At 35.2% G+C, this 12,107-nt stretch overlaps 1 protein-coding gene across 2 annotated transcripts; it reads left to right on the forward strand.

Annotated features, from left to right (window-relative positions):
* The first annotated feature begins 989 nt into the window (after positions 1-989).
* On the forward strand, positions 990-7,317 carry dusp3b (dual specificity phosphatase 3b). Of its 2 annotated transcripts, none has more exons than XM_073942979.1 (3): positions 990-1,399; positions 3,770-3,993; positions 6,133-7,317. In XM_073942979.1, exons 1-3 carry the CDS (start codon positions 1,365-1,367, stop codon positions 6,318-6,320), a joined length of 447 nt encoding a protein of 148 aa, XP_073799080.1. In that variant the 5' UTR covers positions 990-1,364; the 3' UTR covers positions 6,321-7,317. The 2 variants fall into 2 exon arrangements, with proteins under 2 accessions (XP_073799080.1, NP_001037772.1); NM_001044307.1 differs by having other exon boundaries at positions 1,247-1,368; positions 6,133-6,320.
* The last annotated feature ends 4,790 nt before the right edge of the window (positions 7,318-12,107 follow it).

Genomic DNA, 12,107 nt, shown 5'->3' on the forward strand with positions numbered 1-12,107 from the left:
TTACATGTTTGACTGATTAATCTTGGTACATCAGAAAGGTAATCCAAAGTGTTTTTTGTTTGTTTGTTTGTTTGTTTTAATTTATGCACAGCCCTAAGTATGCCTGTTGAACCACATTTAAAAAAAAATTAAAATGATTGCCAATCTTGGCCAACCATGTTCATTTGTTTTGGGTTGTTTGGACTTTTCACAACCAGCAAAAAGCTTCAGAGATTGAGCGAGGCTGGATAGACCTTCCCAAGGTGTTTTTAATTAGTTAAATAAAATCATTTGAATAAATAATTTTAAAAAATGAAAAAATTGTTGTATGCAAAACAATAATAAACAGCATTAACAATTCTAAAATACATCAACAAAAATATGTTTAGCAAAAATGTTCAGGACATTATAATAAACTAAAACTATTTTTGTTAAATGTTAATTTATGTGAAAATGTGAATATTAATAATAGTAGTATATGTAATATAATATATAGTTCAAGTTCATTTATTTATAAAGCACACTTAAAAACAGTCACAGAACTGACCAAAGTGCTGTACATAAATCAAAGTAAAATAAAAAGACAGAATATAAAAACAAAAATAAGCCAAGAGTAGCGACTGAATAGATTTAAACATGAAGCAATAGAAAAGACTATTAAAATAATATTTAAAAAGCCAAGCTAAATAGGTACATTTTTAGGAGTGATTTAAAAATAGACAGTGATGGAGCCATTCTAATCTCAAGGGGCAAAATGTTCCATAACCGAGGACCTGCCACAGCAAAAGCTGTCCCCTCTATTAAATATATGATATTTTATTTATATTTATTTACAATTATTAAATTGAAAATACTACCAAAATGAAATTACTAACCCTAACTACAACAGCATCTTAGACATACTAAAACAATTGGTGGGGAACAGCTTGTCACAAAAGTTTAAAATTGTCACCTTATAGTCTATATTCCATCACATCAAGTCTCTTCCTCAAAAAACAATACTGTCTGATGCCACCTAGTGGTTTAAAACTCAAACTCAATGCAGTAGGTGTTTGAAACTCTCTCTAATACTAACAAGCAAAAACAACTAGCAGATTGATGTAAACAGCCTTAATATTATGCTCAACTGGACACTGACCGCTGGACTGAAACAACACAACTTTATATAATCCTCCAGATAACAAAACAATGAAGATAAATCTGGATTACAGAAAATCCCTCCATGAAGCCTGAAGAACAACACTTTTTATCTGATAAGCTGTTTAACATGACGAGTTATGAAGTGTCTGTTCAACAGCTCAATGATCTGCTGACCGATGAAAATGGAGACTTCTGCATGCCTTCTAAACCTTTTCATGAAGTCTATCCTGGGATACTGCTAGGAAATGAGTAAGTCATCACTACAGCCTCCAGATATGTGGTGGGTGGATAATTATCTTCTTTTCTCACCATTAATTATAAGAATTATAGCAGCAAACATTTACATTTCGCAATCGTGTGTTTAGCCTTTGCTATCTGATAGTTAGGATTCAAAACACGCTCGAGTATCCTGTTGCAAATTCTCTAAGGACAAGCCTTTAAATAAACATGGCCTATTTATTTCCATGCACGAAGGACGCCCTCTGATGCTGGAAACACTCTCAAAACACTCACTGACAGAGGGAGAAAGATCATGTCTGCAAATGGGGCTGTTTTAATGGAGAGGTTCGATCAGTTTTGAACTTGGAGTTGATTTACCTTGAGATGGAAAACTCTGAAAAGCTGATTTGAGTTAGTTCATTAAACTCTGAGTAGGTTGACTCTTAGTTAAGTGTAAGCCCTATGGCTGTACGAAGACATAATCAATGGAGTTGAATGGATATGATGATTCACCATAGCAAATGGATGAAAAAGAAGTCAGCATATTCTTCTCGCAATACGTGTGTAAATGCACCGTATAGAACAATTATTAAAGAGACAGACAGACAGACAGACAGACAGATTAATGGTTGGATAGATAGATAAATAAATATACAAACTGAACAATTTTTGAAAATTCTATAAATTTTACAATAAAGATATACATAACATTTTGTAAATACATATTACTGTATTTTCTGTAATTGATTTACAGTGAAAGTATTCATAGCACTTCACTTTTCCCACATTTTTTATGTTACAGCTTTATTCCAAAATGGATTAAATTTATTTATTTCCTCAAAAGTCCTCACACTATACCCCATAATGAAATTGTGAAAAAAGATTTTTTTAAATTGTTGCAAATTTATTAAAAATAAAAAACCTGAAAAATCACAAAGACATAAGTCTTCACAGCCTTTGTTCAATAGTTTGTTGATGCAACTTTGGCAGCAATTACAGCCTCAAGTCTTTTTGAATATGATGCCACAAGCTTGGCACACCTGTCTTCAGAACTCTTGCCCATTCCTCTTAGAGAAATGACAGCGTACAGCCATTTTCAGATCTCTCCACAGATGTTCAATAGGATTTACATTTGGGCTCTGGCTGGGCCACTCAAGGACATTCACCGAGTTGTTGTGAAGCCACTCCATTAATATTTTGGCAGTGTGCTTTGGGTCATTGTCCTGCTGGAAGATCAACCGTTGCTCCAGTCTGAGGTCAAGTGCACTCTGAAGCAGGTTTTTATTCAGGATGTCTCTGTACATTGCTGCATTCATTTTTCCCTCTATCCTGACTAGTCTCCCAGTTCCTGCTGCTGAAAAACATCCTCACAGCATGATGCTGCCACCACCATGCTTCACTGTAAGGATGGTAATAGCCTGAACTAAATTTACCAAAGGTGAACTCCATTGAAGCTGCTGAAACATCTCAAAAATTATCGGTGGAAACAGAACGTACCTGAGCTCTATTGAAAGCTTCACAGCAAAGGCTGTGAATACTTATTTACATGTGATTTTTCAGTTTTTTATTTATAATAAATTTGCAACAATTTCAAAAAAGAATGAATTTTCAGACTTGCAGGGCTAGACACTGAGGATTTTTTGAACGCCCAGCAGAAAAAATTTTTAATTAGTTATTTCTAAGCCACGTATTTTAAATAATGTGTCAAAACAAGCAGCCCTTAGTTGTATACATATTGCATACATTTTTGTTCAACACAACTAAAAAAAAACTATTTGAAAGCTAAATGTTTGCAGTTGTCTACAGTTATAATTTAAGTTAGGAGTAGTTTTGCTTAAAAGTTTATTGAGATGTGTTGTTGGTAATTGGATGTGTTTTGGATCGATTGGGATCGACCTGTTTAAAATTATTTAACCTACAAAATAACATTTCAGTGAATTTAAGACTTTTTTTATGGGCTAAAGGTGTGTTTTTGAAGTTTAAGACATTTTAAGACCCCGCTGATACCCTGTATAAGAAATAAGACATTTTCCTGAAGAAAAAAATATAGGAAATACTGAAAATTTCCTTGCTCTGTTAAACATCACTTTAGAAATCCAAAGTATTGGTTAAATATTAAAGTCTATCCAATCTATGTCAGATTTGCCTTTATTTTATTATTATTATTATTTTTTTTGGAAAATGTAAACTAAATACATTGTAAATAATTTGTGTTTATTTACCAGCTCTAGATGGTAGTGGTGGTTGGTTGCTGAAATATCTCAGACTATTCATCAATCCAGTAACACTTACAAATGAACAGCCTGCTCATCTCCAGAATCCTATATAATAAAAGATATGCAGTTGTAGTCAGTTGGATGGTCTGAAAATGTTCAGGGCTGAACTACTGAATATTGAGTTTTTACTAAACCTTGTGTCTGCATCTCAACAGGTCTGCAGCCACAAATGTGACCCGTTTGCTGGAACTAGGAGTGACACACATCCTCAACGCTGCTGAAGGCCAATCAGACATGCATGTGAACACAGATGCAGAGTACTATGCAGATACAGGGATCATCTATCATGGGATACCAGCCTTCGACACTGACCATTTTGACCTCAGCATATATTTTGAAGAAGCTTCTGATTTTATTCAAAGAGCTTTGGAAATGAAAGGTGGGAATAAGATGTACTTTTAAAGACACCGTCATCATTCAGTGGCATTGGTTTACATTAAAGTTTGATTCTCATTATATACATATATATATATATAAATATATATATATATATATATATATATATATATATATATATATATATATATATATATATTAATGAACGCTAGTATACTGTAGTTAACTATAGTGAACTGATAAACGTCAATAAATATTAAACGTCAATAAATATTGTAGTATACTCTAGTTTTTACAACAGCACACAGCTGGGGTGTGTTGTGGTAGTTATATACCCACTAACTTAGTTGTAGAAAAAAAAACCAATACTAGGTCATTTGTTTTTTTATTGTTGTTGTGTTACCATAGCAATAGAATTATCACAAAAGATTAATTCAAGCATTTTACATTATTAGGGATCACTATTGATTACAATTGTATTTTATCCTAACGTTAAATAAAATGTGCTTCAAATCTCGTAAAATGAATTCCAAATGTCATTAAAACTGTATCCTTCTTTCAAATAGTAGGCTAAAACAATAAACGTTTTTACATAGGAACCGATAATTTATCAGTATGGCTAGGCTAGACTTAGTAGCATATTTACATGTTAACGAAAATGGCATTTCATTACCAGTTTTTGTAACGTGACTTACAGAAACAGTACCTTCAAACTATTAATATTGTCAATAAAAGTCAGTTGTGTTAAACTAAAGTTAAAATCTAAAGTTACATTCGGCTACTTACCACTGAAACCAGTGACAGCTTAATGTTCAAAGACCCATAATTCCATTCGAATTCGTAAGCGTAAACAAACGCTGAAACACCCGATAATCGATGAAAGATTTGGATTTATATTACAAAAAATAAACAATATTTTAAATAATATTTAATATTAATAAAAACTGGTTAAATATTTTTTATATATATAATTTTGTTGTCAATAACAGAAATTTCATAATTTCATAAAGGAACAAGTAGAGATTTTGTGTAAATCAGTTTGTGTGTGTGTGTGTGTGTGTGTGTGTGTGGGGGGGGGTTAATGAACATACAAACATAAACAAAAGCCCCTTTCACACAGTGATACCGGTAAATATCCGGAAAATTTCCGGAAAGACTTTACCGGTATATTGAAAAAAGCGCTGTTCACACAGGCGAGGACGTTACGGAAATTTTCCGGAAAAGAGCGTTCACACATCCATTCCAAAATACCGGTAAATTCTGACATCATTCACCACAAATGAGCTTTGAACGGCTGCGCTTCTGTTTGTAAACATTTGACTAAATTACAAACTCTGTGGATGATCAATATTGTGAACAACTTTCTCAGGATCACTTTCGCATGTCGAGATGTTCATAATATGTACGTGTGCTGGCGCTCACAGGCTGTTTCACAGGCACACGAACGTAAACAAACAACGGCTTATCATAAGCATCTCATTGATGATTATTTACACAGTTGGCATTATGAAGAACATATAAACGTGATCTGACTAACTTCTAGCAGCTAAATGTGTCTGGAAAAATATTCAAAGGCTTTTATCCTCACAAACCGAGCGGACGTAAATGCGTCTGACTGTTGTGATTGGCTAAAGCAGACGTCTCACGTCAGCACGTTCTAGACGTGCACGCGCTTATTACGGGAATCTTCCTTCTGCGTTCACACAGCGCAGCATTCCGGCAAATTGCCGGTAATGTTACAACTTCTCTTTCCGGAAAATAGCCAGAACGAATTTACCGGTATTTTCAAAAAGGACCTGTTCACACATACAACCTTTCCGGAAAATTGCCGGCAATTTTCCGGAAAGGTCTGTATGTGTGAAAGGGGCTAAAGACAAAGGCAAGGCTAAGTATAGCAGCAAAAGTCAAAGAGAAAAAAATCGACAATTAAACAAAAAATAATAAGAAATAAATAAATGAACATACAAACAGAATACAAAAACCATACACAAATAAAGTTTAAATCTGTTTTTTTTTTTTTAATGAAAAATTGAAACTAATTGAAAAAGGTTGTTTAGTCCCACAGTTAACAAAAGTGACCCAAGACAGGCGAATGCCACTTATTGGCGTAATTAGTGTAAACGAATGTAAAATGAATGTAAAAGTCATTAAAACCGTGAACGTTTGTTATTTTTCTGTGTAGGGAAAGTGTATGTCCACTGTCAAAAAGGCTACAGTCGTTCAGCTGCTCTGGTCATCGCTCATCTGATGTTGCAGCACAACATGGACGTGCGAGCTGCAGTGGCCACAGTCAGAGAGAAACGAGAAATCGGGCCCAATGATGGATTCCTGCGCCAGCTCTGCCAGCTCAACGACAGGCTGTATGATTAAAACCTAAATAAATCTGTGCTTTCATCATGTACATGTCAGCAATAAGTAAACCATGAACATTCCTGTCTAAAAAATATTTTCTGGTGCTAATTTGTAATAATAATTGTGTTCTGCACCTGAAAAGTATATCCTGCCCTCTAGTGGTAAAAGCTAATCAAAACGTTCATGCAGTACACAATGGTTAGGTACAGAATAAGCAGACTGCATTTTGTTACACTATACAGTCAAGTGTGTGTGTGTGTGTGTGTGTGTGTGTGTGTGTGTGTGTGTGTGTGTGTGTGTGTGTGTGTATTGGTTTGATTGACTACAAAAAGTTGCCCATGAACTTCTAAAAATACTTCACTTTAGCAGAGAAAAACAAATTCAACCATTTTAATACAATTAATATGATTTTATTGACATAATGAAGAAATACGTTCACAACATTTCACAAGTGGCAATAGTTCAAGCATTTGACAAGTGACATTAAATGACAACTGTTCATTAATTAAGTTCATACAAAGAGTAATACTTGTTGTGTTGTTTCTTCTTTCTGTCTTGCTGTCAATTAAGTTCTGGGTCACATCCTTTCCGATAGAGCCCATTCTTGCATTATCAATGCTTTAAATAATCAGAACTTGGGCTTTTGTTAGTCCAGAAACGTCCTCACTCCTCTTGAAGAATGTCCAAAAGATTTCAAAGGAGTTCAGGTCTGGATAATTCAATTCCCCACATTTAATGGTCCTGCCCCTTCCAATGTTTTGTTCCCTGAACCACAAAGTTATCACTTAAGTCGTATGGCAAAGCGCTCCATCATGCTGGAATAAGGTTTCATCGTCGGACTGTTCTTTAATGGTTGGAAGCAGTTGTTTTCCATCTAGTCCATTCCACCTCTACAGCATGTCCAGGGTGCATATACCTTTCTGGTGCAGGGTCCATATGAGCAGGGTTCACTGCACACTTTTACAACTAAAATGTCAGGACTTTTCTAAAACTTTCACATAAATGTTCATGGCCTAATGTTTCGTGTAATGTTTATGTTAATAACAATGACTGTAAAAAAATAATAATAAGAAGAAAATAACATTCAAATTTATTACAGTATATTAAGAAATGTGATAATCTATGTAGTTTACTTTTTTAAATGCTTTTGTAAAATTTATTTAGATAATGCTTACACAGCAGCACTAATTATAGTTTAACAATGCTTTAATGACAATAAAACATGATAAATAATGAATTAAATTAGTAATAAAAACTTTAAATTTAGGCATAAGTAAAAACGGGAAGGAGGATAAATACTGACTATTTCTAAAAATAAATGTATCTATTTTACTCAAATCTGTCAAGAAAGTTTAGTTTTATTTAAAAAAAAAATATTAGTAGTATTTAAATGAATAGGTTAACTGCATATGAACTTGACATGAGTGATAATTACTTCTGCTAGTACAATCTCCTAGATGACGCCACTCACTTGTGAAGAGTATTGACTGGTGCAGAGCTGAGAATTATTTGTTTTTTCATTTTTTTTTTATTTAACATTATCAATTCACAAACTCAAATGGGGAACATTAAGGGCATATTAAAACATAAACACACTTCCAATCACATTTGCATCATAGAAGGAAAAATCCCTGTGTCTATGTATATATATATATATATACACACATTTTAATACATATCAAAATAAGGTTTAGGGGGTTACAAAAAAACAAAAAATTCAATATCAAAACATGAATTCATTTTTTATAGCAATTAATCATGGTAAAGCACTGGTATAAAATTGAAATATTGATTGATTCTCCTAATTAGATTACAAAGTCTGGATCCTGTAGGCTCCTCTGCTCCCACCCACCACCCACCGCAGAGGGGCTCATTTGCAGACTTTACCAACCCACACCGCCTATTATTACTAGTATAAATTATTATCATGTTTTACTGGCGATTGCGAATACACTCTCTCTTTCAGACACACACACACACACACTCTGGAGCTACTGTAGAGCTGTGCTGTAGAGTCTCAAGAATAATACATTTACAAAATAAAATTCATACATCCACCACACATTCATTCATTCATTCATTTTCTGCCGCTTTTTCGGGACCAGGTCGAAGGGCAGCATTCTCACGAGAGAACCCACAGAGACTTCCCTCTCCCCAGACACTTCCTCTAGCTCCACCGGGGGGATCCCGAGGCGTTCTCAGGCCAGCCAAGAGACATAGTCCCTCCAGCGTGTCCTGGGTCTTCCCCGAGGCCTCCTCCTTGTGGGACATGCCTGGAATACCTCCCTAGGTAGGCGTCCAGGAGGCATCCGAAACAGATGCCAGAGCCACCTCAGCTGACTTCTCTCGATGTGGAGGAGCAGCGGCTCTACTCCGAGCTCCTCCCGAGTGTCAAAGCTCTTCACCCTAGCCATAAGAGTGCGCCCTGCCACCCTTTAAAGGAAACTCATTTCGGCCTCTTGTGTCCGAGATCTTGTCCTTTCGGTCATGATCCAAAGCTCATGACCATAGGTGAGATTAGGAACGTAGATTGACCAGTAAATCAAAAGCTTTCGGCTCAGCTCCTTCTTCACCACAACAGTCAATTTACCACACAATTCACATTTAAAAAATCCAATTCGTCAATTAAAAACATGATTTATAAACACACTAATCCAATTCATTTGTTGGAAATATTTACGATTTTATATTGTGAATTCACAAACTGTATTTTTCTTTTGAAAATGTATTATTTTTCTGTTTTTTTTATTTTAGATAACATTTTTAGGTTATGTTGCTTAAAATAATGGAATGGTGGTAAAGCACTGATATAAAAGTTATCAATTAATTGATTCTACTGATTGAATTATAAAGTCTGGACACTATTGGCCCCCTCTGCACCCACCGCAAAGGGGCTCATTTGCAGACATCACAAACTCCAACCTCCTTATTATTATTAAATATTCCCTATTTTCCCTAATTTTCATGACCCTATCATCTGACAACATGGAAAAACTCTATCTGTATCTAATAAAAAGTGTGGCCGAATTTAGTGCATATTTCCGACAAGCAAGCACATATCATTTTTGGTAAAAGCTCTGGAAAATCTGACAGGGTGATCACATTTACTGAGAGATACTAGCAAAGCACAGTGAGTATCTATGAGGGATGCTCTATTCTCACACACTTTCCTTCGGTTATAGTCCTTGCATTACCAGGTCTCGCCACGACGAATTAACTGCTAATTACTCTGGCATATGTTTTACCAGCGATTGTGAATACACTCTCTCAAACACACACAATGCATCTTTTGGAGAATTCAGATCAGCCACACTCCAAAAAGTCCACAGAAAAAAACCTCCTGGCCTAACCAGGACTCAAAGACCTTCTTGAGTGCTCACCGAGTGCCATCCTGAATGCCTCATTCGTGTAACCTATTTAATGCTTGTTACTAGCCTACATGGGGTAACACTTTGCAATAACAGTGCATGATTAATGATGTACTAGTATGTAAACTAAACATTACTTTATCATGAGCTAATGATGAGTTAGGACCTGCACTGATCATGAACCAACTACAATGAGTAACGTGAGTTCATGCGTGAATGATGGCTAACAGAATTACTTGTTGGTTCAAATTTGTTATTGTATTCATATACATTTTACTTTTAGATAAATGTAACTAACATGAACACATGACCTTTTAAAGCATCTTTCTGGCTAGATCACAACATCTATTTTTGTGGTACGATATATATCAACAAGGTATTTGCACAAACAGAACTGCCTCTCACCGGATATTTTCTCTTTTTCAAAACCATTCTCTGTAAACCCTAGAGATAGTTGTGCGTGAAAATCCCAGTAGATCAGCAGTTTCTGAAATGCTCAGAGCAGCCTGTCTGGCATTAACAACCATGCCAACCTGATGCTCGGTTTGAACTGCAGCAGATCGTCTTGACCATGTCTACATGCCTAAATGCATTGAGTTGCTGCCATGTGACTGGCTGATAAGAAATTTGTGTTAACAGGCAGTTGAACAGGTGTACCTAATAAAGTGGCCAGTGAGAGTATATATTTATCAAATAAATAGCATGAATACATAAATAATTTCTAACCTTCAGCTTCGGCCCTTTAGAACAACATGTGTTTTTAATTTTAATTTTATTTACCATCATGTTAGCATCTAAAAGAACACCAGTCAACCTGATCTGTTACCAGAGATTTCCAAATACTTCGTCAGAAAGAAAAGTGTGTTAATATGCTCAGTGCATGAGGTGGTGCTTGGCATTTTTTCTCAGAAGCCACATAAAAGACGTTGTAAGATCAAATCAGCTTTAATTAATGAAGCCCCTGGATTGAGTAGGTTGGGGTTCCAAGTAGTCTAAAGATCAAGAAAGAGCAGATTTATTTGATTACTTCACTCACCCTCAGTCCATCAAGATCTAGGGGATGTTTTTGAGGGGTCGCCATTGACTTGCATTATGCATCACCAAGGACCACTAAAAGTCTTCAACTTCTTGAATAAATTCCCTTAAAATAACCACATAATCAAACACAAGAGGTCTTCGGTTCACAAGAAACAGCAACAATCATTTATTAAACATTTTTTTAAAGTGAAAAGTAGCACACATACCTGAGTTACTCTGAAACCCCTCCCACATTTTCTGCTCTCGTCTGATCCGTACTCAACATATTTATAATATATTGTGATTGTATGGCTGCAAATACATTTTTTTACTTGGTTCCTGCATCTGAAAATATGAGCTTTGTTAAATTCATAGCTACATGCAAATATACCAGCTGTAAGCAAACATATATTCAAAAATATATCGCTTTTTTCACAAACCACAGTCACTGATGCTCTGTAGTTTGAGAATCAATTGAATCTTTCTTCAAAAACATTAAATATATATAAAAAGAAAAGAAAAGAAAGGAAGAAAAGAAAACAGTCTGCTTTGCATCCACTTAACAGAGGCATTATGGGGGAAAGACCACAGGTCTTTCACATCCATTACAGTTTTGAACTATAACAGCAGGAGAAAATGTACAATGCTACAAAGTATGATTGAACAGCAAGTTCCTGGCCAGGTGGTGATCAAATTCCAGTAAAAGCACATTAATTATGCCCCACAAGCAAGTAAAAGACGCACAAACACATGTGCAAGCAGGATATATATATATATATATATAGAGAGAGAGAGAGAGAACTATTTGTGAAAGATACTGAATGCAGATAAAAGCACAGCATATAACGTACATATCACTTTTTGAGCATACTGTCAAAAAGACCTATTGCACTGAATGGGTTTACAAAACAGTAAGAGGCTTGTGGTGAAGATGGGGATGGCATCTTACAGTAAAATGTTTGTGAGGTCTTGTGGCGTGTTTAACCCTGTCGACCAAGGTATACTGGCGATGGTGGTTAAGAATACACTCATCATCAGATTTCAGAAATCTTTTAACTGACAATAACATTCATCTCAATCACATCAGCCTGTGAGCTGGAGGAATCAGGATCGTTAGGTTTAGTTTTCAAATAAATGTCAAAACACACCATCTTGTGAGGTAATGAAGGTTTGAAGTAACAGATGTCCTGGATTTTTTTTTTTTTTTTGATCTAATCACCGCAAGAAAAGCTTATTATGGAAAAATGAGCCACTAAAAGTGTGTAAAACTAACCAAACATAAGGATTTATGCACTCACAGTACAATTCAGATTGAAAACATAAGCATGGTGCCTGAAATTACCTTACTTTTGCTTTTAACAAGTGATTGTCACAATCTTATAACTAAAAATTCAGTCCATATACTTCAGTAAACAGCCTG

Source organism: Danio rerio, chromosome 3, assembly GCF_049306965.1.
Source record: "Danio rerio strain Tuebingen ecotype United States chromosome 3, GRCz12tu, whole genome shotgun sequence".
Taxonomy (NCBI): Eukaryota; Metazoa; Chordata; class Actinopteri; order Cypriniformes; family Danionidae; genus Danio; species Danio rerio.

Coding starts and splice junctions, on each gene's coding strand:
- dusp3b (NM_001044307.1), top strand. CDS start 1,247: ATGACGAGTTATGAAGTGTCTGTTCAACAGCTCAATGATCTGCTGACC. Junction 1,369..3,769: donor GGGATACTGCTAGGAAATGA/GTAAGTCATCAC, acceptor GCATCTCAACAG/GTCTGCAGCCACAAATGTGA. Junction 3,994..6,132: donor AAGAGCTTTGGAAATGAAAG/GTGGGAATAAGA, acceptor TTTTCTGTGTAG/GGAAAGTGTATGTCCACTGT.